This window comes from Neofelis nebulosa, chromosome 11 (genome assembly GCF_028018385.1).
Source record: "Neofelis nebulosa isolate mNeoNeb1 chromosome 11, mNeoNeb1.pri, whole genome shotgun sequence".
Taxonomy (NCBI): Eukaryota; Metazoa; Chordata; class Mammalia; order Carnivora; family Felidae; genus Neofelis; species Neofelis nebulosa.
In genome coordinates, this window is record NC_080792.1 from 50685324 (window position 1) to 50712261 (window position 26938).

Genomic DNA, 26938 nt, shown 5'->3' on the forward strand with positions numbered 1-26938 from the left:
ATCTAGTCTTAGGAAAATTTGTATAGGAATTAAGAAGATAATATTAGGTATTTTTTAATATTGTTGTACTACTGCTAACTAAAGAACATATGATATCTATGTTTTTCCCCAAGGGGAAAATAAATCGGTCACTTAAAGGGTAATTTGAAAAACAGCAAACACTGTCTCCCAAAGCAATATCAAATCATCTGAACTTTTTCATTTATTCATACCAAGACAAAGTCTAGCTTGTGTTCATCCATACCTATACACCTGCTGCCTTTACTCATTTTCTCTTTGAAATTGTCCACGAGTGTTTCCATGGCTTACTAAGATACATCGTTTTCTTGTAACAGCTCTATGTAGTAGTTACTGTTATTATCCTTGTTTTACAGATGAGGGCATTGAGGCTTTGAGGGCTAATATAACATTTTAAGATCATGAGAGACTATTAAGTGTTCTAGAATGAAATATGGCTCCCATGTCCTTCTGACAAGATACTGTTTACATAAAATATTTTTTTTTATTTTACAAGGTTAACGTCTCAACTCTGTATATTCATTCTGTTCTCCCTAACATTTCTTGGATCATTACTTAATCATTTATCTTCTATAAAACTATGTGTCTTCTACCTAGCAGTATTCCATCAACTTTAGGTTCTAATCATGCAGGCTTCTAATCTTTCTCATCTCTTTTGGCCATTATTATTTTTTTTAATATTTATTTTTTTTAAGTAATCCCAAACCCAACATGGGACTCGAATTCAGAACCCCAGGATCAAGAGTTGTGTGCTCCATCGACTGAGCCAGCCACACACTCCTTGGCCATTATTTTATTTATTCATTTTCATTAACTTTTCTTCCTACTGTAAGCTGGTTTTTGCCATTCTATTTAAGGTTGATAATGACCTTTTCTTTTTAATTTTCTGGAGAGTCTCATCCCTGTTTCTCCTCTGGGCTAGATGGTCTATTGTACCTTTCTGTTATAATCTCTTGTCTCAGGTGTCTATGGATATTATAGTTGTTTGGTATGTTTCATGACCAGTGCCCACTGCTTTTTCTGCCTGTCTTAGATGAGGGCCTTGCCTTAGTCTTTAAGGCATCCCCCAGACAGGTTACAACAGAGATATACAATAACTTCCCAATATGATCTTACTCTGCTTCCTCTGATTCAAGATGGGGGAAGTGAGAACCCATCTGCTGCCTTTACTCGTTTGGAAGAACTGGGATAAGAGTGAGTGAAAATGTTGCAAAACTTTCTACCATTTGAAGATGGCTTTTACTTAACTGGACATTTGCTTGATTACTCTAAACCTTTGATTGTTTTTCTGAGCTGTTGCAAAGTTGGTTCAGAGAGCTTCTGGGATGTTTTGTTTTGTTTTGTTTCTCTGGGGAATGAGAGCTTGGAGCTTCCTAGTCCACCATTTTGTTGGTGTCCGACAGTGACTTTTTAAAAACAACTGTGAAATATATATAAGTGAGACTTAGCATTTGAATTATTTCTGCATGTACAGTACATTAAGTACGTTTACATCATTGTGCAGCCATCATCTGTAATATTTAATTACAAGTTATTTGGCTTCTTTTGCATTTCTCATTCCATTTGACTTTCTTATGGTATTTTACTCTGCTTTTAAGTTCTAGAGTTATCTCAGCTTTCATGATGCTATTATATCTTCCTTTCACCTCTCTGACTGCTTGTCAGCCATTTTTGCTCTGCTTACCTTTCAGATGTTTGTGTTTCCCACGGTGCTATTCTTTACTTTTTTTCCATTCTTCCATTGTTTATACCCACTGGGTAATTGAATATGTTTTCTTGGATTTAAGTGTGTTCTTATGAAATACAAATCCATATCACAGTCCAGTCACTCTGTTGAACTCAAACTCATGTTTTCAACTGCCATCTCATTTACCATAAAATGGTATTCTGCAGGGACCTCAAATTCATGTATCTAAAATACTTATCTTCTCTTTCCAAAATATATTATCTGCCTTGGTTAATGAAGTCACTACTCACTTAAAATAGAAGATATATAATCATTTTTCTAATCACATAATCATTCTTAACCTTTCCTGTCTCTTTTAGTCACTCACTAGATTCTTTTGTTTTTAATGTTCCATTCCTGTTGCTCCAGTTCAGTTCAGACTTTTATCTTCTTGTGCTGGTATTACCGCAGTTTCCTCCTAATTGCTCTTTTTTTTATACCTGTCTCTTCCTGTTCAAATTTATCATCTTTGTCATTGCCAGGCTTAAGTAAAATTAAAACCAGTTATGTCACTCTCTTTCCCCCCAAAATTCCTGTGGTTCCAAATGGATATCAGAATATAAATACTCAAATTCTTAACTTGGTATGTTATCCCTTTAATACACATTCTGTAACCCATCTTCACAACTTTGACTCCTATATGTCCTTCTTCTCACCCTTCCAGGACCAGAGCATTCTCTTCTCATTTCTGAATTCTCCTTGCCTTTCCTCTCTCTAGATTGCCTTTCCCACCTCCATTTTATTCTTCCTAAATTCTGTTTTTAAGGACCACCTCAAATTTCATCTCTTCCATGAGACCCAAATTGGTTAAACTGCCCTTTCTCTGATCATGTAGTACCTAGTTATAACACTTGTATTATTTACTTCCAGATACAGGAAGTGTTTATTACTGTTATTATTACTGCTGTTTTTCTATGGAGGAGGAGACAGACTTATAAATAATTATAATATAAATACAATAATTCCTGTAATAGCACATAGGAAGTCTTTATTAATATTTTCTCAGACTGTTGGAGAAAGCAGCACAAAGTAAGCAACATTTGAGGCATTTGTATGTAAGTAATGTTCCCATTCCAGCTGGAGAAAAGAGCAGGTTTAAAGGCAGTGGGGTAGAGTGAGCATGACCATTTGGCATATAGCTGGAGCATACTGTGGCCCAAGCCTAGATGCTTGCATATAGAGAAAATGAGGCTGGAAAGGTATAGCTAGAGACTGATTGGAAAGAGCCACTGTATGTTTTACTAAGTACATAGAATATATATGTTTTTTGTACTATAATTGTCTTAGGGAGTATGATGTATGTAGTAATGTCTCACTAGTTAACAGATTTTAATCACATTTACTATCAGAATTTGTTAAAATTTCCTAAGGAAATTCTATTATCATTTTCATATCACTGCTTAATTTTGTGAAATTCCTTCTCTTTTTATATAGTGAAGAAGGCAAAATGTACCCATATATTTTCTTTAAATGGTATATTTTCTGTTACCAAAACATCGTTTCCATCAAACAAATGGAAAGATACACCTCATGGATTGGAAGAATTAGTATTGTTAAAATGTTCACCCTACCAAAAGCAATCTGCAGATTTCAGTTCAGTCTCTCTCAAAATACCAAGAGCAGTTTTTGTTTTTTTTGTTTTTGTTTTTGCAGAACTAGAACAAATAATCCAAAAATTGGTATGGAACCACAAAAGACCTCAAATAGCCAAAGCAATCTTAAGGAAGAAGAACAAAGCTGGAGGTATTATAATCCCAGATTGCGAGATACATACGGCAAAACTATTGTAATCCACTGTAGTACTGTGGCACAAAAATAGAAAGATCAGTGGAACAGATAGAAAGCCTAGAAATAAGGCCATGCCTGTGTGGTCAACTAATCAACAACTAAGGAAGCAAGAATATTCAATGGGGAAAAGACAGTCTTTTCAATAAATGGTGCTGGGAAAACTGGACTGTTTTCTTACACTATCAAAAATATATTCAAAATGGATTAAAGACTAAAATGTGAGACTTGAAACCATAAAACTTCTAAAAGACAATATAGCCAGTAATGTCTTACACATTGGTCTTAGCATATTTATGGAGGTCTCCTCAGGCAAGGGAAATAAAAGTAAAAATAAACTATTGGGGCTACACCAAAATAAAAAAGGAAAAGAAACCATCAACAAAACAAAAAGGCAAGCTAGTGAATGGAAGACGATATTTGTAAATGATATATCCAATAATGGGTTAATATCCAAAATATATAAAGAACATAAAAAAATCTGATTTAAAAAGGGGCAGAGGATGTAAATAGGTATTTTTCCAAAGAAGACATGCAGATGGCCAGTAGTCGCTAATCATCAGGGAAGTGTAATCAAAACCACAATGAAATACCACCTCACACTGGTCAGAATAGCCAGTATCAAATAAACAAGAAAAAATAAGTGTTGACAAGGATGTGGAGAGAAGAGAACCCTTGTGCACCGTTGGTGGGAATGTAAATTGGTACAGCCACTGTGGAAAGCAGTATGGAAATTCCTCAAAAAATTAAAAATACATATACCATATGATCCAGCAATTCTACTGTTGGGTATTTACTAAAGAAAAGGAAAACACTAATTTTTTAAAAATGTTTTTCTTTTATTTTTGAGAGAGACAGAGCATGAGCATGAGCAGGGGAGGGGCAGAGAGAGAGGCACACACAGAATCTGAAGCAGGCTCCAGGCTCTGAGCTGTTAGCACAGAGCCCAACACGGGGCTCAAACCCACGAACCGCCTGATCATGACCTGAGCTGAAGTCGGACTCTCAACTGACTGAGCCACCAGGTGCCCCTGAAAACACTAATTTGAAAAGATAAATGTACTCCTATGTTCATGGAATCCTTTTTTGCAGTAGCCATGATACGGTAGCATCTCAAGTTTCCATTGGTAGATAAATGGATAAAGAAGATGTCACACACACATACACACACACACACACACACACACTCTGGTGTATTACTCAGCCATTAAAAAGAATGAGATCTTGCCATTTGTGACAACATGGATGGACTTAGAGGGTACTATGCTAAGCAAAATAAGTCAAAGACAAACACTAATTTCACTCATATGTGGAATCTGAAAAAGTGAATGAAAAAACAGACTCAAATACAGAGAACAAGCTAGTGGATTAAGAGGTACAGATTTCTAGTTATAAAGCAAGTCAGATAAAAATTACAGCATAGGGAATTAAGAAAAAAGTTTGACATCAATTTTTTTTTTTTTTTTTGAGAGAGCGTGAGCAGGGGAGGGTAAGAGAGAGAGGGAGAGAGAGAGAATCCCAAGCAGGCTCCGTCCTGTCAGCACAGAGCCCAACATGAGGCTAGAACCCACAAACCATGAGATCATGACCTGAGCAGAAACCAAGAGTCTGACCCTCAACTGACTGAGCCACCCAGACTCCAATCAATCTTTTAATACCAAGGGTTAGCCTGTTTTAGAAGTAGTTTGGTTTTCAGAGAACCTGGTTTTACTGCCAGCGTTTTAATGTGTTTTTGGTAGTTTCTAAAAAAATGTCTAGGTCTAGAATGGTAACCAGTTAGATTTTAAAGTTTTACTTAAAAGTGAATGTTTTGTATATATAGTATATCTTCTTTCCTACTGCCATTATATTCTCATTTTTAAAAAATATTTATTTATTTTGAGAAAGAGAGAGCAAGCATGTGAGCCGGGGAGGGGCAGAGAGAGGGGAGAGAGGGAATCCCAAGCAGGTTCCTCACTCATTGTGGAGCCTGATTCAGGGCTCAGTGTCAGGCACCATGAGATCCATGACCTGAGCCAAAAATCAAGAATTGGAGGTTTAACCGACTGAGCCACCCAGGGGCCCCTATATTCTCATATCTTAAATATATTATTACTGATGGATTTAATCTTAAATGATATTATGCATAGGATTCTTATTTTTTGTAGGGAACAAAAATTTGTAAAAATGTTTAGTTGAATAATTTTCTCCTTCTTTTGCTTAAGTTTTGTTATACGATCTTTTGCTCATAATAACAATGCATCTTAGGAAATGTGACATGTTCATTCTTTGGATATTCTTGTAAAATGTTATATTTGTAATTAATTATACTTGCCTTTATGTGTTTATGTGAAAGTACTTCCCCAATGTGACTAGCTTCTTTGAAAATATACTGCTGTATCATTGTTAAGCTATGAGTAGCAAAGAATTTAATTATTGTAATTCTTTGACATTAGTTCCTCTTTTATGTGTCCTCTCTTCTTCAGATCTTAAATTGATGATTAAACTATATATGATGGGCATGTTGTGAAAGCAGAGGGTAGCTTTTCTTCATGCCTAAATAATAAAGTGAAGGAGCAGTAGGACTACATGTTTTGGCTGTTATGTCTTGTAAATTTTTTTTGTACTTGGGGGAATGTTAATTTCTGTTAAGGTCGAGTTCTGATACTAGAATATGGACTGTAGGAAGTGGGGAAGTCTTACCTGTCATTTACAGAACTTTAGAGTGTTGAATAAAAGTCAGAATTCCTTGCCCCAATTTATGGTTGGAGATAGACATTCATTCCTTGTGTAATTTATCTATTGCTTTAAAGTGGAAGCCTGCATACCTCTCCTCCACCAGTGTCTTGATTCCTCTTAGCGTCTGTTTTGTATATGCTTTAGATTATGCTAGAATACCTTCTTATTCATTTTATTTTTCTGATAAAAGGCATATAAATTTTGCTTATGGACAATCCTGAAAAGCCATATACCATCTCAAATTACTATAAAATTAAAAGTGTAGGGTTTAGGTCCAAACACCTACTCACCATATAATTAATGGAGGCAGCTGATTTTCCATAAACAAAAGTATGATCAAATTCTGTGGCCAAGCAAAAGTGAGATACCCAATGTTAAAAAAAAAAAAAAAAAAAAGGCAGGATTACGATGTTGGAGAAGGGTTTATAGCACAGTGACCTAAGATTTACTCTTAGGGTTTTATGACCACATGACTAAAATGTCTGTTTTTCTCTTTATGTCACTTCTAGCAGTAGTGAGACTAATATGTAGAACTTTCAAATGTCAGGGAAATAAAGCAAAGAGAGGGAAGTAGGACTCTTAAGGGACACTTTACGTACTTAGTTAATTCTCACAAATCCATTATGAGTTGTAGGTAGTTACTGTTCTCATTTTACAGAGGAGAAAACAGGCTCAGAAAGTTTATGTGACTTGTCCTCCCAACGGTAGCATGCAAATATACTGGGTTTTTTTCTTCAAAATGCTTTTGATTTATTTGAATTCTTTTGACCCATCTGGAATTCATTTTATTATGAAGCATGACTCAAAAATCCTTCATCTGCATAGTTCTGTTCAGTTATACAAACATTTACCAAAGAGCGACACTTTTGTCAGCCCCATCTTTCCCCTGTCCTATTAAATGGGCAGTTCTCTTGCCCTTTCAGTGCAAGAAGTCCTATAGCTCATGCATTGGTTAATTGTATTTCAGTGCAGTGACATTTATTGAACCCCTGCTATTAAGTATTTCAGCGAGGATGCTTTAAGTTATAAGAAATAGAAAATCCAATGCACGCTGAGTCAGACAATTCATTCTCTCAGGTATGTGTAGACTGGCTCCAGAGTAGGTTAATTCAGTGATTCAACAAACATCATCAGGGACCCAGGTTCCTTCCATTCTTTGGCCCTATCATTATCATTGTGTTTGGCTTTGTCCTCTGCCAACTTCCCTTGAGGCTGCAAGATGGCTGCTGTTATTTGAGGTGTCACATACAGACATGATATTTTCTCATGAAAGGAAGATACTTCTTTTTAAAAAAAATTTTTTAATGTTTATTTTTGAGAGACAGTGGGACAGAGCACAAATGGGGGAGGAGGGGCAGAGTGAGAGGGAGACACAGAATCCAAAACAGGTTCCAGGCTCTGAGCTGTCAGCACATTCGAGCAGGGCTCAAACTTACGACCTGAGCTTAAGTTGGACACTTCACAGACTGAGCCACCCAGGCATCCCTAGATATTTCTTACATGTATCACTTTCAAGAGAGAAGAAATTTCCCCCAGAATCCTTCTGAAGACTTTGCCTCATGTTTCATGTGCCAGCTTATTACCATCTTCCTGTATTTAAAGTGAACATTGGCAAGAATAATGGGCCACCATTTTGGTTTAGATTACACTAATCAGAACCATCCTCCTGATGCTGAGGAAGACCTCCCTACTTCTGGGAGCTCATAGTCTTGTGGAGGAAGTTGGGTGGCTTGAACAAAATTGAAGTTAAATTAGGAAGGTAGAAGGGGGAAATAATCGTTGAGGTAGGAGAACCAATAGTCTTACTATCTACTGTGTTATCAGTAAAATGTGATGCTTAGTTTTGGGGCTTAGCTTACTCAAAGCACTTGAAATCTAGCTTGAAGATTGAAGTAAAAAATAAGACAAGGGGAACTGTCAGTTTTTATAGGTAGTTTAGTGAAGGTCATGCAGAAGAAAGAGTAGGAGAAAGAGTAGTAGAGAAAACAAGTTTGAGTCCTAGCCAGACACCTTTCTAGTTATAATTAGAAGAATGATTTGTGGTTTTCTGTTAATTTTTTAACAATACAGCTTGAGTTTAAATATACATATTCTCAATTCCTAATTTCATTTTTGAGATATTCAGGATTTTTTCAATCATATTTTTATCATGGTCATGTTATATTTATAACTAGTAAACTAGGAGTTAACATTTTGATTCTGATACAGGTTGCTAGCTAGTATTGGACAAGTCAATATTTCTGATTGCTATTTGTCCTGGCTATAAGATGAAGTGGTTCAACAAGGCAATTTTTGAGATTTTTTTGTGCCTAACATTTAGTAAAAAAACCAAAAAAACAAAAACCCCAAAACAACAACAACAACAAAAAACTTACATGGAGTAAGATTGGAAGCAGTTGCTTTAATATATTTACCAAAGAGAGCATATGAGTAAAATTTAATGTACATTTCCCACATTTTTTAATGTTTCATGTGATAGTAAAAAACAATTTAAGCTATTATAATTTAGTTCTGAATCTTTTAAAATTGGCAAGTATCTTTGGAAGTAGTTGTTTACTATAAACTATTAAAATAATAGTTATTATAAAATATGTTGAGATTATTGCTTTATACGTACAGGCATTTTCCAGACAACTTTAAGGTACTAAAATATTGCCTAAAATTTTTATTGTGTAGTCAGGAGTACTTGGACTACTCTATAGATTAATTTTGGGGAGTAACCCGATGCACTGACATTTAGTATCTAATCTGAGAAAAGTATTTCTTGAATAATGTAATACCTTTGCTGTTTAGCATAAAAATCACTGGCTTAAATGTACATTTTATGCCTACTTGTTCAGGTCATTCTGCAAGGTGCTGTGGGAGAAAACAAGATATTAACTGTGGTTTCTGCCTTAACTTAAAAGTCTTTTTTTATTTTTATTTTTTTTATTTTTTTTTCAACGTTTTTTATTTATTTTTGGGACAGAGAGAGACAGAGCATGAACGGGGGAGGGGCAGAGAGAGAGGGAGACACAGAATCGGAAACAGGCTCCAGGCTCCGAGCCATCAGCCCAGAGCCTGATGCGGGGCTCGAACTCACGGACCGCGAGATCGTGATCTGGCTGAAGTCGGACGCTTAACCGACTGCGCCACCCAGGCGCCCCAAAAGTCTTTTTTTTTAATTCATATTTGTCTTTTCCTAGAAAATAGTGAATTCACATACTTATTGGTTTGGCTTTTCAGTTTAGATTAGACCAAGCATCAGCTGGCCTTTCTAAAAATCATGTTTCCGTATAAAGGTTCTGGTTGTTTTTGTTTTTGTTTTTTTTTTCCTGTAAAAAGAATTACCAGAAATATTCAAATTGCTTAGAAGAGTCTAGGATATGTATTTCTTTTTTTGACACCCATAGTTTTCTTTTCTTTTCTTTTTTTTTTTTTAATTTAAACCCAAGTTAGTTAACATGTAGTGTAATAATGGTTTCAGGAGTTGGGGCGCCTGGGTGGCGCAGTCGGTTAAGCGTCCGACTTCAGCCAGGTCACGATCTCGCGGTCCGTGAGTTCGAGCCCCGCGTCAGGCTCTGGGCTGATGGCTCGGAGCCTGGAGCCTGTTTCCGATTCTGTGTCTCCCTCTCTCTCTGCCCCTCCCCCGTTCATGCTCTGTCTCTCTCTGTCCCAAAAATAAATAAAAAAAAAAAAAAAAAAAAAAGAAAGAGAGCCTTAAAAAAAAAAAAAAAATAATGGTTTCAGGAGTAAAATTAGTGATTCATCACTTACATGTAACACCCAGTGCTCATCCAAACAAGTACCCTTCTTAATGCCCATACTCATTTAGCCCATCCCCCCACTCACCTCCCCTCCAGCAACACTCAATTTGTTATGTGTATTTAAGAGTTTCTTATGGTTTGCTCAGGGTTTTTTTTTTTTTTTTTTTTTTTTCAATCTTCTTTTTCCTTCCCTTCCCCTATGTTCATCTGTTTTGTTTCTTAAATACCACATATGAGTGAAATCATATTTGTCTTTCTCTGATGCCGCTTATCATAATACATTCTAGCTCTATCCATGTTTTTGCAAATGGCAAGATTTCATTCTTTTTGGTCACCGAGTAATATTCCATTACACACACACACACACACACACACACACACACACACACGTCCTCTTAATTCATCAATGGACATTTGGGCTTTTTCCATAATTTGTCTATTGTTAATGGCACTGCTATAAACAGTTTATTTGAAGATACAGGGCATATGCCCTCTCAAATCAGCATTTTTGTATTCTTGGGATAAATACATAGTAGTGCAATTGCTGGGTCATAGGGTAGGTCTGTTTTTAATTTTTTGAGGAACCTGTTCTCCAGAGTGGCTGCATCGGTTTGCATTCCCACCAGCAGTGCAAAAGTGTTCCCCTTTCACCACATTCTCACCAACATCTGCTGTTTCCTGAGTTAATTTTAGCCATTCTGAGAGGTGTGAGGTGGTATCTCATTGTCATTTTGATTTGTATTTCCCTGATGCTGAGTGATGTTGAGCATCTTTTTATGTGTCTGTTAGCCATTAGGAGGAAATGTATCTTGAAGATAGATGAATTTGCATTAGTGGAGGAGCTTTTTCTTCAGATCTGCACAAACCTGTATATTTTGAAAAGCCAGTATCAAATGGATTGGTCTTTTTAAGCAATCAACAGCATTGGTATTATTACCTGTTTTTTCCATGTTCAGTTTCCAACTTATGCAGTGATATATTTTAAAGTGTGTGTAAATTTGACTCTGCTTTCTGGTTTCTTAAGGAAATATTTTAAGTACTTGTGTTCTAAAATAGCTGAGTGATCACACCTGTGGCTTAACACAAAGTATAAAGTCTGCATATCCTCTGGCTTTAATTTTTCCTTCAACCTTTTATGAACATGACTGTACAGGGTCTGCAGAAGGTGTGTCTTCCCTTGTTGCTTTTGTTTTTATTCTTGGGCTCCGCTAAATTTCCCCAGCTAAATAAAATGAAGATTACTTGGGATTATCTGAATATTCCTCCTGCTCCTGCCACAAGATGGATATAACCCAAATAGATGTGTTCCCACTTGAGCATTGATTGGTACACCTTCACACTGCTCTGCACTTGCTGAGATAATATTTAAAAATCCACCTAAAAGTAAAAGCCCTTGTTTGTCCTTTACTAATGGTTGTCCTATAAAGTGCTTCACAGAAAGAGAACTCTTATGAAAATGCAATATATTTTTATAATTAAAAATTTATCTAAATGCAGAATTTATTTTATACCAAACAGTCACTGTTTAGTTACTGTCTTGTCAAATATTTATAGTCACAAATGTACACCATTTGTTTTTGATGAGTATCTCAAATAAAGATAAATGTAGGAGGGGGAGTGAAAGTACAATTTCATGGGAAATGGAATTTCTTTTTCTTTTTCTTTTTTTTTTTAAATTTTTTTTTTAACGTTTATTTATTTTTGAGACAGAGACAGAGCATGAACGGGGGAGGGTCAGAGAGAGGGAGACACAGAATCTGAAGCAGGCTCCAGGCTCTGAGCTGTCAGCACAGAGTCTAATGTGGGGCTTGAACTCACGGACCTCGAGATCATGACCTGAGCCGAAGTCGGCCGCTTAACCGACTGAGCCACCCAGGCGCCCCGGAAATGGAATTTCAATTTCGAAGGGAAAGGGCATGAGTTGAAGTCTTATGTAGTGAGTTTATAGTGATTTTGCTGCTTCTCAGACTGGGAGAGTTAGAAGGTAAAAAAATCTATATGTGAAATAAATAAAAACAATTTTTTTCTTCTTCCCATGTAATCTTGTAAAAGGTGTTGAATGCAAGATGTATGAGAGGACAAACAAAATGTTTGTGTTGTGTGTTATTCTTTACTCATAAAAAAGGAAAGTGTTCATAGTATGATCCAAAAACTAACTGTTTGTTTGTTTATTTGTTTAGGATGGATTGGATGCTTTGGTATATGATTTGGATTTTCCTGCCTTAAGAAAAAACAAAAATATTGACAACTTTTTAAGCAGATGTAAGTAATTTTTTGTGGAGGTTAATGACAGACTCTATATAATGAAATACTAGATAATTCAGGCCAATATTTTTTTTTCTTCCGTGTACTCTTTGGTTATTTCATCAGTAATTCCTACATAAAATAATAGGAAATAAGAAAGAAACTTTATTCGTTTATTAATATGAATGCCTAACAGGAGAATATTTTATAATATTTTATAAAATATTTTGCAGAAAAGGGAACGAAAAGTAAATGACTAAAATAAGTAAGTTAAAATAATCATATACATACATGCATATTGAATTTCAATAGTGTTATATTTATTTTTTATTTTTCTTTTGTAAATTATTAGCTGTTTCAATACCTGCAGGTAAGAACAGATTGCATATGAAAAGCTCTCCTACCAATGAGATAATGAGAATTTTCTCCATGGAAGGTGGCTTATATATTAGGTTTTACAGATTTTTTTTTCTAAAAACTTTTTTGGATTTTGATATTAGATTTAATCAATTAAAACTTGATTAAAGAATTTATTAAGATAGTTTTAAACTTTAATCTTAAAAAATGACAATAAGATTTGGATATATAATATTCCCACTCCATTTCTTTATTTCTTTTCTGTACATAGTGATACATTTGGGTTAGGCTGGTTTTAAAATGTGTTAAAATTCAATTTTAGTTATATATGTTTTGTTAGAAAATTTTATTTTTCTAAGTAGTAAAATCTTTTTACTTCGTTCTATTTCTATATCGTTTTTACACTTTGAAATCTTGCCTCAGAATTTTAATTTTTTTAAATCAGTTTAATCAATTTAATTTTTTTAAGTTTCTTTTTTATAAAAATATTCAGTCTGATTTAATTTTGTAATTGGTGCCATAGTCTGAATTGGGAACTTTTTAAGTATAAGTTTTCTTAATTTCTCACATCTTACTGAAGTTACAGGACCATTTCATTACTGTTACATTTGCTTATCAACCTAATGTACTCAAAAATAGAGCAAAAAAAAACTAAAAAAGTGGAGAATCTTGACCATTTCTTATTTGATGGGAGGCATAGAATAAATGCTTATTAGTACAAGGGGCGGGGGTGCTGTATGATTTTGTAAAATAGGCTAGCAAAGATTGGAACGCATGCTTTCTTAAGCTATTACTCATTTTACTATACAATATTATTACTTTTATAATAGTAAATATGCCTTTGTATTACATATTTTTATAAATAGAAATACCATAAGCCACAGTAGAAATAAGTAAAATAAAGTGAAAGTATAAAGCCTAAAGTAAATTTTTAACTGATAAACTTAAATATTTTAGTTTTTAAATTGGAGAAAAGTACAGAGTAACATAACAAAATTTTAGCAAATTGGATCTAGCATTATATAAAAATTGTGATAAAGAAGGGTGTATACCAGGATTGCACTGTAAAATTTAAGATTCAAAAATCAATTAGTGTAATTTACCATAGTAATGTATTAAAAAAGAAAATCCATAATATCATTCAGGAAATGCAGAAAATGCATTTGATAAAATTAAGTATCCATTCATGATTTAAAAATATCTCTCTGGGGGCGCCTGGGTGGCGCAGTCGGTTAAGCGTCCGACTTCAGCCAGGTCACGATCTCGCAGTCCGTGAGTTCGAGCCCCGCATCAGGCTCTGGGCTGATGGCTCGGAGCCTGGAGCCTGTTTCCGATTCTGTGTCTCCCTCTCTCTCTGCCCCTCCCCCGTTCATGCTCTGTCTCTCTCTGTCCCAAAAATAAATAAAAAACGTTGAAAAAAAAAATTAAAAAAAAAAAAAATCTCTCTGAAAACTAAGGAAACTTCCTTACCCTGATAAAAAGAATCCACAGAAAAACCTACAGTTAGATTGTATTTAGTTGTGTATGACCAAATGCTTTCCTCCTAAGATCACGAAGAGGCAAGTCTGTCTGCTCTTACCACTTCCATTCAACATTGTCCTGGAAGTTCTAGACAGTACAGTAAGGTAAAATAAAAACAAATCATATAGATTAAAAAGGAAGAAGTAAAAATTCAGACAACATGCTTTTTTGTATACATAAAAATCTCAAGAGTCTACCAAAAAACCTACAAGAACTAATTAAGTTCAACAAAGTTGCAACTTAGAAGATTAATATGCAAAAAGCAATTCTGTTTCTTTATATTAGCAATAACCGATTTGAAATTGACATAACAAATATAGCATTGTTTATAATAGAAGCAAAAACATGGCTAATTTAAGGATAAATTTGACAAAATATGTATCAGACTTGTATACTGAAAACTACATATTACTGAGAAATTACAGAAGACCAAAAAAAAAAAAAAAAAAAAGAATGTATATTCAGTGTTCATGGATTGGACAATTCAATAATAATATGTTAAGAGTCCTCATATTAACTGATAAATAGAATCCTTTATTCTCAGAACCTGAGAAGCCTTTTTTTTCTCTAAAGTGACCAGCAATTCTAAAATTCATATGAAAATGTGAAGGATCTGGAATAGCCAAAGCAATGTTGGAAAGTAAGAGCCAAGTTGGAGAACTAATACTACAAGATTTCAAGATCAAGACAGTATATATTAATGAAAGAATAAATACATAAAATAAATAGAACAAAATAGAGACTTCAGAAATACATAACCATCAATTTATTTTCGACAAGGTAATTCAAATGCAAGCCTTACTTCACACCATATATAAAAATTAACTCAAAATTTTTCATAGACCTAGATTTAAAAGCTAAAATAGCACTTCTGGAAGAAAACACAGAAAATATTTGTGACTGGTTAGGCAATAATTTTTTAGATGGGACCCAAATAGCACAGACTACTTTTAAAAGAAGATAGATGAGACTTCATCAAAATTCAAACTTTTTCTCTTCAGAAGACATTGCTAGGAAAATGAAAATAAGAGCCATAGACTAGGAGAAAATAGTTGCAAAACCTGTGAAAAGGGAAAGAATGGTCTTTCAACAAATGGTGCTCAGACAACTAGTTATCTATAGTTAAAAGAATGAAGTTGCACTGTTAACTCACACCATATACAAAAGTCATTCAGAACGTAAGAACCAAACTATGAAACTCTCTATAAAGGAAAACATTGGCATAAATCTTCATGGTCTTGGATTAGTCAGTTTCTTAGATATAATACCTAAAGTTTAAGCAACTAAAGAAACAATAAAAAGACAACCCAATTTAAAAATAGGCAAGTCAATTGAATAGACATTTCTCCAGAGAAGACATACAGTTGGCCAGTATGCAACATTGTTTAGTCATTGGGCAGTTCCAAATTACGGCCACAGTGAGATACCATAACACATCCATAAGAATAACTAAAATTTTAAAGGCTGACAATATCAAGAATATGTGAAAATGTGGAGCAATTGAACTCTGGCATGTTGCTGGGTGGTTTGTAAAATGGTAAGGCACTCTGGAAAACAGTTGGCATTTTTCTTATAAAATTATACATGCATTTACCTTATGACCCAGGAATCCCACTTCTGGGTATTTATCCAAGAGAAATGAAACCAAATGTACACACAGAGACCTCTATAAGAATGTTTAAGGTGGCTTTATTCAAAATTGCTGTAAACTGGAAGCTGCTCAAATGCCCATCAGTTGGTAAATGGGTAAACAAATAGTGGTATATCCATATAATGGAATACTCAGTAGTAAACAGGAGTAAATTAAATTAAGTAAATTCTGATATGTGCAACAATGTCAGTAAATCTCAAGAGCATTGTGGTAAGTGGAACAGGCCAGGCACAAAAGGGTACACTGTATCATTCTGTCTGTATGACATAACATCCCCCTTTAATTCAAGTTGTATTTCACACAGAGTAATAGATCTTCAGGGGATGATCATATTTTACATTCTGCAATTATATGGATATTTATAGCTTTTGTTATTGAGTACATCAAAATTTTTTACTAAAGGTGAATGTTTAAATTGGTTTTTATTGATAGTTATCATATATAGTGATCTAAAAATATACCTGGAATATGGGATAAAATCATTCTCTTCAGTAATTCAGCTAAAGTCTTACTAGAGTGTAACAACTTTAAAGTATAGCAGTTTGAAATATTTTAAACTTCAGGCCTAATTATATTACAAGCTGTTAATTTTCATCCCTTTGTATTGAAGAATGTTTACAGACTAAAAGGGAAGCAATCTGACCATTTAACTGAATAATTCATTAAATATAAAGATTTGCTTTTCTGGACTCTGGTGTATGATACCTGAATGATAAGGACTACAAAGAAAATGTTTATCATCCTCACATAACTAATAAATATTTTAAGGTGAATTTTAAGTCAGGGTTAGAGATCCAAATAAAATGGTGGGAGTCACATTTTAGAAGAAACATGTTTAGGGGAGTGCATTGGGAGGAGGAGAAAGAAAATTTGGGAACAGTGATTATGACTCTATATTTGTAAACCATTATGAATGCCACTGAGATTTGGGGTATAAGATTGATGATTATGTTAGTAGAAAAGCAAACTTATTAAATCTAACAGTCTAAAAAAAGATAATAGAGGAGGGAAGAGCAGTGTGTGAGAAATTCCATGAACCTGAGAGTAAAAATATGATAGCATTTGTTTGGATAAAAACAAACAAAAAAACCCTAGAAATGATACTTAATGGTAACATACTATAGCTTTTCTAATATAGATTACATAAGTGACATATTAACTCTAGGATTGATGGCATAGCAGCTGTGTCTACTTATAAAAGCATACAGAACAGGGGCGCCTGGGTGGCGCAGTCGGTTAAGCGTCCGACTTCAGCCAGGTTACGATCTCGCGGTCGTGAGTTCGAGCCCCGCGTTAGGCTCTGGGCTGATGGCTCGGAGCCTGGAGCCTGTTTCCAATTCTGTGTCTCCCTCTCTCTCTGCCCCTCCCCCGTTCATGCTCTGTCTCTCTCTGTCCCAAAAATAAATAAAAAACGTTGAAAAAAAAATTTTTTTAAAAAGCATACAGAACAGTTGTAACATTTTTATTTGCTTTGCCAATAATTTATTTATTGACAAAATAATGGGAGTAATTGCTATTCTGAGTTTAGTTGTGACCAAAAAGCCTGATTTGGTTAGCATTTGGGATGTGATAGAGATTGTGAAACAAAAAGCATTCGGTTCATTTTAGACCAATGTTTCTAAAGTGGCACTGTTGACATTTTGGGTCGGATAACACTGTTGGCAGGAGGGGCTTCCCTTTGCATTGTATGTTTACCAGTCAGTATCCCTGGCCTCTACCTTCTAGATGCCAATTGCATGCTCTTTTCCTTCCCTCAGTTGTGACTGCAAATTGCTTAAGTCAAATCTCACTCCCAGCCTTTCATACAGTTTGCTATATAACCTTTCAAGTTACATTTAAAAAAAATTTTTTTTAATGTTTATTTTTTGAGAAAGAGGCAGAGAACAAGCAGTGGATGGGCAGAGAGGGAGGGAGACACAGAATCTGAAGCAGGCTCCAGGCTCTGAGCTGTCAGCACAGAGCCTGCACCGGGCTCAAACTCACAAACTGTGAGATCATGACCTGAGCCAAAGTTGGAGGCTTAACCAACTGAGACACCCAGGCACCCCCAAGTTACATTCTTATCTGTACTGCTACTCCTTGTTTCCTTACACCTCCACCATACAGCTTACATTTACTTTTTAGAAGATACTTTGATATCATCTCCACAGTACTTTTCAGTGTTGCCCTTCTTCTTCTAAAATTCCTTCTAACCCCATCCAACTTAAGAGTCATCCTTTAAATTTCAAATTAGGCTTCACTTTAGTTTCCTAGCCCCTTGTGCTAGGTCAGATATACTGCTGCTAGGCATGTGCTTTCATGGCATCTTGTGCACTTATCACAGTTAGGTTATATTTATTTTTGTGATTATTTGATTCGTATCCATTCCTCTTCTCCTTCCCTCATCAGTAGATTGAAAGTGTCATGAAACCTGGAGCATTTATATTTGTATAGCAAAACCTGACTGAATGTTAGTTACTCATTAAATATTTGTTAATGTATTAGAGCTTAAATGCTGGCTTGTTAGAGATGATCTAGAAAGTATCCTTTTGTTAGTAGAGTTTGGATATGATCATTGTCTTTTTAAATTGTTTCTTATTACCACATATTTCAAATGAATTGATAATAATACAATACATATCTACATGTCCATGATCATGAATAAATTAGTAGTTAATACTTTGCCCTATTTGCTTTTGATCTTTTGTTCAAAATAAGATGTTAAGGGGCGCCTTGGTGGCGCAGTCGGTTAGGCGTCCGACTTCAGCCAGGTCACGATCTCGCGGTCCGTGAGTTCGAGCCCCGCGTCAGGCTCTGGGCTGATGGCTCGGAGCCTGGAGCCTGTTTCTGATTCTGTGTCTCCCTCTCTCTCTGCCCCTCCCCCGTTCCTGCTCTGTCTCTCTCTGTCCCAAAAATAAATTAAAAAAAAAAAAAATGTTGAAAAAAAAAACAAAATAAGATGTTAAGTTACACCCTAAGCCTTGGGGCTCATGTCTTCCTCTTCCAGATGGGAACACTAGCCTAGAATTGACATACGTATTTAGTCCTTGTTAAACTTTCTCAGAATAGTGATTTCTAAAAAGAAAGCCACCCACATAAAATCATCAAATCAAAAACAAGCATACAGAAAGATCAACAAACAAGCCACATATGACAAGAACAAAATAATTTTGGTTGAGATGTAGAAAATAAATTTCTTTCAGAAGTTTCTGTTATTGTAAGGTGTAAATCATTGTATGTATCATTATATTAAGTCATTATATCAAAGGATAATTTACATTTATCATTGTAAAAGGGTTGTATCTTAAGTTTTTATTTTTCCAAGTAATTATATTTCATAACCAATCATACAATATTTTAATGTTTCATAAAATGGAGTTTCACTTCTGTTTTCTCTTTTCCTTCCAAAAATGAGATTAAACATTAAATTAGGTATTTGTTTATACGCAAACAAGCATAAATGATCATTAGAAAGTTTGTTCCTCCTTCCACTGTCTTGAAGTTTTAATATGTCTTTACTCTGGCATGTTTTAAAACATAAAATGCTTTTTTTTCCATGCTTTTAAGATTTGTAAAATCATGAGACCTTTCTGCTTCTTAAATGATTATTATGGTAACCAAATGTTACTGTTACCTTTAAGTTAGCTATTCATTGCCTGGTGATCAAAATCAGTAAGCAGTTATCTTGTATTAAAAAACATGAAGGAGAAATAAATTATTTTCAGTTCAGCATATTATGCTGATATTGTCAGTGAATCCATTGTTCATCTAAAGAAGTAAAAACAACTTGACTCTGTTTGCCTTAGCTGCTTGTAGAATTACACAAAAGGTACATACTGCTCAATAGAAAAAGGAAAACTTTTTCTCTTATATATTTCTCTTATAATAATAATTCAAACAAAGCATCCCACATTTTTATGACTTGTAGAAAACCCCTTATTTTAATGTTGGTGGTTAGTTTCTCCTAAGAATATCTCATTATATATTTGTAAAATCATGCACTATAATATTGAAGATGAGTATTACATTATCTATAGTAAAATTAAAGACCGTTTTATCTACTTTGAATACAAAGTTTGATGTAGTTAGAGATGTATACTTTTTGGGGAATTCTAAGGAGCAACAATGATAAAAACAATTTATGTACTACCTATATATGCTATTCTACATTTAAGAAGGATAAATGTGAGAAGAAGAAGATATAAATACATAATATTGATCATGTGTTGTGATTAGCATACAATTCCATTTTCAGGTTCTTCTGATAAAAATGTAAAACTACCATTTGGTAGTGGCATTTAAAAACTCCACTGCTAAGTATGAAGGTATAAAAATGAGCATGCATTAATGTGGGACATATTTCAGCCAGAAAGCATTGAAATGTACTAAGGTTTTGACAAGTTTGATTGTGTGTGTGTGTGTGTGTGTGTCTGTGTGTGTGTGTCTGTGTGTGTGTGTCTGTGTGTGTGTCTGTGTATTAGGTCTGTAAATGGCTTACATATTTTGGTAACTCTAGCACGTGAATGGTGAATGTATCTCTGTTTTGGGGAGATGGGAACAGGATTGTAGTCCTAATATATTGGGATTAATTCTTCAACTGTATACTGAAATATAAGAAAAATAGTAATTTTTGAAGGAAATGAACCAAAAGAGAGTCCAGAAGCATACTTTTTAATTATATGAAAATTTGAAGTAAACTTAACATGACACTTAGTGTCATTGGGAAAAAGGTAGATTGTTCAGTAATTTATATTCGATATCCATATGAAGAGAAAATGAATTTCAGTTTCAAATGTAAAGACATAAGGTACTAGATGAATTTAAATGTATTATATTTATAGTCTTCAAGTAGGGAATGTCTTTTTTTTGGGGGGGGATGTCTTTTTTTAAAAGCAAGATTTGAGGACTAGCAACTGTAAAGGAAACATTGACAGATTTTTGCCTTATCAAAACTATGTAAGGAAAGAAATATTTAAAGAACACTAATAGGGGCGCCTGGGTGGCGCAGTCGGTTAAGCGTCCGACTTCAGCCAGGTCACGATCTCGCGGTCCGTGAGTTCGAGCCCCGCGTCAGGCTCTGGGCTGATGGCTCAGAGCCTGGAGCCTGTTTCCGATTCTGTGTCTCCCTCTCTCTCTGCCCCTCCCCCGTTCATGCTCTATCTCTCTCTGTCCCAAAAATAAATAAAAAACGTTGAAAAAAAAAATTAAAAAAAAAAAAAAAGAACACTAATAAACTGAAAGAATTATAATGTATTTAATAGAATTATATTTCTAATATAGGAAGAGATCCTTCTAATCAATAAGAAAAAAAATTTTTTTAAATGGACACAGTAACTGAATATGTAGTATAAAGGAGAAAATCTGTAAATGACAACTGAGTAGTTAACAGTTGAACAAATCCATTAATATTTCAACAAATATGGGTTAAAATAAGAAATAGGCTCCCCTACCCCCCCACATCTGAATGAGAAAAATAAGAAAGAATAATACCTAGGATTGGTGACTGCTAAGTGAGAGTGAAAATTGTGCAGTCATTTTGAAGGGCAGTTGGACAGTGTATTTTAAAACTAATAATGTTCATGAGCATAACCTAATCTTTTACTTAAATATATCCTGCAAAAACAGCTCTATAAGTGTACAGGAATGTTCATCATAGCAAATCTGTGTTGTTGTTAGGTCAAAAAGTTAGAATACAAACATAAATCAATGGGTGAAATCTTTCAGCTATCCACAGTGTGATACTTTCCATGAAAAGTAAGTTGCAAAATACCTTTCTATGTCAATAAATATAGATAATACATTTTTAAAAATGAATATGTGTATTCCATTTAATGAATATATCTTAATTTAAAAAAACTGTTTCTGTAATGGTGGACACTTAGGGTCCTTCCGATTTTTCACTATTATAAATAAGGCTGTGATGAAAGTTCTTACATACAGTTTGATGTGTACTTGCTGCTCCTTTCTTTGGAGTGAGTCCAGGAATTGCTGAGTCAAAAGTTATATCCAGTTTGCGTTTTGATACTTAGTGCCAAATGCAGTTTTATACCAGAAGGTGGTATAAAAGTTGGAAATTTAAAAATAGCCATAAAAATGAATAAACTATGCAGTGTGACCTAGTATATTACAAAAGCTTGTTTGAAGCTATTACAAATAAAATACCACTAAATTAGATTTTTTAAAAAGAAATGTTAAGTATCCTCTTTATTTTTAAAATAAATTATGTTATAATAAACTTATGGAAGAGTTGCAAAAATAGAAATTCCTGTATGTCCTTACCCTAACGTTAGTATCTTCTGTAACCATGGCTCACTGGCAAAAATAACAAATTAAAATTGGTGTATTACTGTTAATTAGTTAAATACTTAAATACCAGTTTTTCCACTAAGCTCTTGATTCCAGAATCCAATCTAGAGTACTACATTGTATTTAGTTTTCATTTCTTCTTAGTCTCCTCTAGTCTGTGATAGTTTCTCAGTCTTTGCTTATTTAAAAAAATTTTTTTTAATGTTTATTTTTGAGAGAGAGAGAGAGCGAGCATGAGTGGTGGAGGGGCAGAGAGAGAGGGAAACACAGAATCTGAAGTAGGCTCCAGGCTCTGAGCTGTCAGCACAGAGCCCGACGCGGGGCTTGAACTCACGGACCGTGAGATCATGACCTGAGCCGAAGTCGGATGCTTAACTGACTGAGCCACCCAGGCACCCCAGTCTTTACTTATTTTTTATAACCTTTTTTAATGACAGTTTTGAAGATTACTGATCAGGTATTTTGTAGTCAATTTGTGTTTGTCTGATGTTAGACTGGGGTTCTGGTTCTGTGATACGATCATGATTTATCACTGGTAATGTTAACTTTTATCACTTGGTTTAAAATAGTGTCTGTCAGGCTGGAAAGTTACTATTTTCCCTTTCCAAAACCTGTCGTTTGCAATCTGGTTACTTGTTCTGCCCATACTTATGGTCAGGGTGATCAATAAGCTCCACCTCCAGACTCAAAAGGTTGTATGTAGTCTTTCACACAGAAGTTTTTTATTTTGAAAGTCTGATTTATCAATTATTTCTGTTATGGATTGTGCTTTTGGTGTTGTGCATAAAAATCATTGCCAAACCCAAGATTGATTCATTAAATAGCTTTATTGAGATATAATTTATATTCTGTAAAATTCATTCATTTAAAGTGTACAGTTCATTGTTTTGTGTGTATTTTTAGTTGTGTAGCCATTACTAGTCACTTTAAGAACAGTTCATAACCTCATAAACCCCATACACATTAGCAGTCACTCCGCATTTTTCCCTAATTTCCCCAGCCCTAAGCAAGGACTAATCTATTTTATGTCTATTTAGTTTCCTATAGGTAATAAACATTACCTATAGATGGAATTATATGTGGTCTTTTGTGACATTTTTTGGACTTAGCATGATTTATTCAATGTATTATCTATGTTGTAGCATGTATTCTTTTTAATTGCCAAATAATACTCCATTGAGTAAATATACCTACCACATTTTGTGTATCTGTTTATCTGTTGATGACCATTTGTATTGTTTCTACTTTCTGGCTACCATGAATAATCCTGCTATGACTGTGAACAAGTATTTGTAGACTTGTGTTTTCATTTCTCTGGGGTAGATACCTAGAAGTGGAATTGCTGGGTCATATGGTAATTCTATGAGAAATACAAGATTGATTTTTAAAATATATACGTTTATTATTTTGGAGTAAATATGTGTGACTTTTCTTTTGTTCCTGAGTAGGTAAAAGCTGCATGTAGTTGATTGTCTCCATTTATATCATTAAATGTTTTTAATGTTTCAGTATCATTGAGCATATATGTACATCAGGGACGTATCCATGAATGAAGTGTCTCTATCCTTAAGGAAATGGGAATGTACTATATGTACTATATACTAGAAAAAACATAGCTATATAAGCGATTTCAGTCCAGATTGATAGATGAAATAATCAAGTAGTAGTTGTGTCTCAGAGGAGAGGGAGTTATTCCATCTGCTTGAGAGGATCAGCAGTGGCTGAAGAGGAGATACATACAGAATTAGATATTATTTGATAGTAACTTGGTCAGATAAAGTAGGACAGGTCACTTCAGGCTGATGATCAGTATCTGCAAATGTATGGAGATGTGAAACAGTATGATAATGTGGGAAATTACAAGTGACTGGACATTGGTAGAGCATACTGGGGGAAGTAGAAATAAAAGACTGGAGAATCAGACAGTGACAAGGTCTAAAAGCCATTTTATACTGTGTTAAGGAGTTTGGGTTTATCTTCCTTCCCCATCTATTTCTCTAAACTGTATTACTCTGTATGTGTGCGCTTGTGGGTGTGTACACTGGCAAAACACGGCACATCTTCCTGGAGTTTGAATTTTGTTCAAAGATTTGGGCATAAAATAATTTTTGCATTGAAATGATCAGATTTTTATAGAATTGAATATTACATTGTAGATTTTATAGATAAGTTTTATGTAATTTTAGAGCCTTTTAGAAATGCTTTGTTTGACTACTTCAAAAGTATAAAGGTATACTGGTTTCTTTAGGCAAAGAGTAGCAGTACTTTGGTCAGTGTATTATGCATAGCTTTTATTACCATATTTCATCCTGACATTTTATTTATTTTTTTATGTTTATTTATTTTTGAGAGAGAGAGAGAGAGAGCGCGCGCACATGAGGGGGAGGGGCAGAGAGAGAGGGAGACACTGAATCCAACGCAGGCTCCAGGCTCCACACTGTCAGCAGAGAGCTAGATACAGGGCTCGAACTCATGATCTGCAAGATCATGACCTGGAGCCAAAGTCGGACACTTAACCAATTGAGCCACCCAGGTGCCCCCCGTCCTGACATTAAAAAAAACTTATTTAGCAATTGGGATGTGTCTTAGTCTGTAGCGGTACATAAAATTATGGTGCAGTTTATAATCTTGGATCCTACACTAGGCAAATATGTCTTTTTCTCAGTAGAAAGCAATAGTAATTATAGAAAACTTGAAATATGTGAGTAATAAAATACTCTGAAATCACACTGCACTCAAAAGTGACTATAATTTTTGTTTTGGTGTAGTTCCTTCTGGTCTTTTCTGTTTACACATACTGATTATATATTTGTGTTTATATATTTGCGCAGTTGTTTATTGTTTCTTTGCTCAACATTGTATGTTGACTATTCTATATGATTATTCTTTTTTTTTTTTTAATTTTTTTTTTCAACGTTTTTAATTTATTTTTGGGACAGAGAGAGACAGAGCATGAACGGGGGAGGGGCAGAGAGAGAGGGAGACACAGAACCGGAAGCAGGCTCCAGGCTCTGGGCCATCAGCCCAGAGCCCGACGCGGGGCTCGAACTCACTGACCGCGAGATCGTGACCTGGCTGAAGTCGGACGCTTAACCGACTGCGCCACCCAGGCGCCCCTATGATTATTCTTTTAACAACACAATTTTAAATGTCACCTGATACTCCATTATATGTATGTAAAATTATTTAATATTTACATTTTTTTATTTTTTATTTAAAAAAATTTTTTTTAATGTTTATTTATTTTTGAGACAGAGAGAGACAGAGCATGAATGGGGGAGGGGCAGAGAGAGAGGGAGACACAGAATCCGAAGCAGGCTCTAGGCTCTGAGCCATCAGCCCAGAGCCTGACGTGGGGCTCGAACTCACGAACCGTGAGATCGTGACCTGAGCTGAAGTTGGATGCTTAACCGACTGAGCCACCCAGCGCCCCTAATATTTACATTTTAAAAAACATTGTAAAAATCTTGGTTCCACATTATATCTAATTTCCTTAGGGCAAATTTCTAGTAGAATTCACTGGATATGAAGCATGGTCTTTTTTTTTTTTTTTTTTTTTAAAGATCCTTAAGAAAAATCATCCATTTGATTGCTAGAAAGTTAGATTGAAGACTGTATAAGATTGAAATCTTTTTGAATTGTTGGAACCCTGAAACTATAAATTATAAAACTTTCTGTCTCTTTGGCAACTTGTGATTATTTAGAGACGGATTAGCTAGTTAGTGGCCTGTCAAGATTTATGGTGTGTATTTGTGACTCAATTTGCCTATTTCATTTTTTGCTTACTGTGCTGTGGAGCAATATTTCACTTCTCTGAATCTTAGCTTTCTGCCAGCATCACTTGACTCAGCACAGTAGACAATCAGATATTGGTAAAAGTGTCTAATGGTTACATAATCCTATTTATTGGTCTTAGAATTAATGTGGGCTTACCAAACTTATAATTTTATATGAAATAAATTCAGTAAAGAACAAAAAAGTTGATATTTATTATAGGAAAAAATAGAACACTGTAAGAAGGATTGGAAGTTTTGAGACTTTTGCAGTTTTAGATAAGGTAACTAGAGTGGTACTCACTAAAAAATGACATTTGAGAAAATCATTGAAGTACTTGAGAGAACTAACCAAGCAGATGTTTGAGGGAAGGGCATGGTATACAGAGGAATAGCCAGTGTGAAGGCTTTAAGAGAGGAGTATACCTGACTGTTTGAGAAGCAGCAAGGAAGAAGCCGTTGTGGCTGGAGAGGATTGAGCAAGTAAGAGAATAGTAGGATAATGTCAGAGAAGTAAGGAAATAGGGAGGCTGGGTCATGTAGAGTCTTGTAAGATCTTTGACTTTTGCTCTGACTGAGATGGCAAGACATTAGAGAGTTTTGAGCAGAGGAGTGACATGCTCTGACTTGTGTTTTTAAGAATATCACCCAGGGTTAAGAATAAACTATGGAGAGGCAAGGAGAGACACAGGGAAATCAGTTAAGAAGCAATTATAGTAATCCAAGGAAGAGATGATAGTGGCTTAGTCCAGCATGTTAGCAAGCAGTATAGAGAGTGAAAAGTTGGAGATAATGTTTCAAAGGTAGAGCTAGCATATTTTTCTGAATGATAGGATGTGGTATGTAGGGAAAAAAAGGAGTCAAGAATGCGCTATCTAGGCTTTAGCAAAATTGAACTATCAGTGGAAATAGGAAGATCACAAGTAGAGGTTTTGGATCAAAACATCTCTTCAAGTTTCATGCACATTAAATTTGAGAGGTGTGTTACCCAAGTAGATATGTTTGTAAGCAATTTGAATATATAAATCTGAAGTTTAAGAGAGACATCTGGACTACCAATCAATAAATCAATAAAAATTTGTTGACATGTAGATGGCTTTTAAAGCCCCCCAAA

At 34.8% G+C, this 26938-nt stretch overlaps 1 protein-coding gene across 3 annotated transcripts in view; it reads left to right on the plus strand.

The window, feature by feature from the left end:
• Nucleotides 1-26938, plus strand: part of ROCK1 (Rho associated coiled-coil containing protein kinase 1) — a 163846-nt gene that overhangs the window by 28460 nt on the left and 108448 nt on the right. For all 3 annotated transcript variants that reach the window (XM_058692553.1, XM_058692555.1, XM_058692554.1), the window contains exon 2: nt 12174-12255. In XM_058692553.1, coding sequence (XP_058548536.1) covers nt 12174-12255 — 82 coding nt within the window. The remainder of the gene's footprint in view (nt 1-12173; nt 12256-26938) is intronic.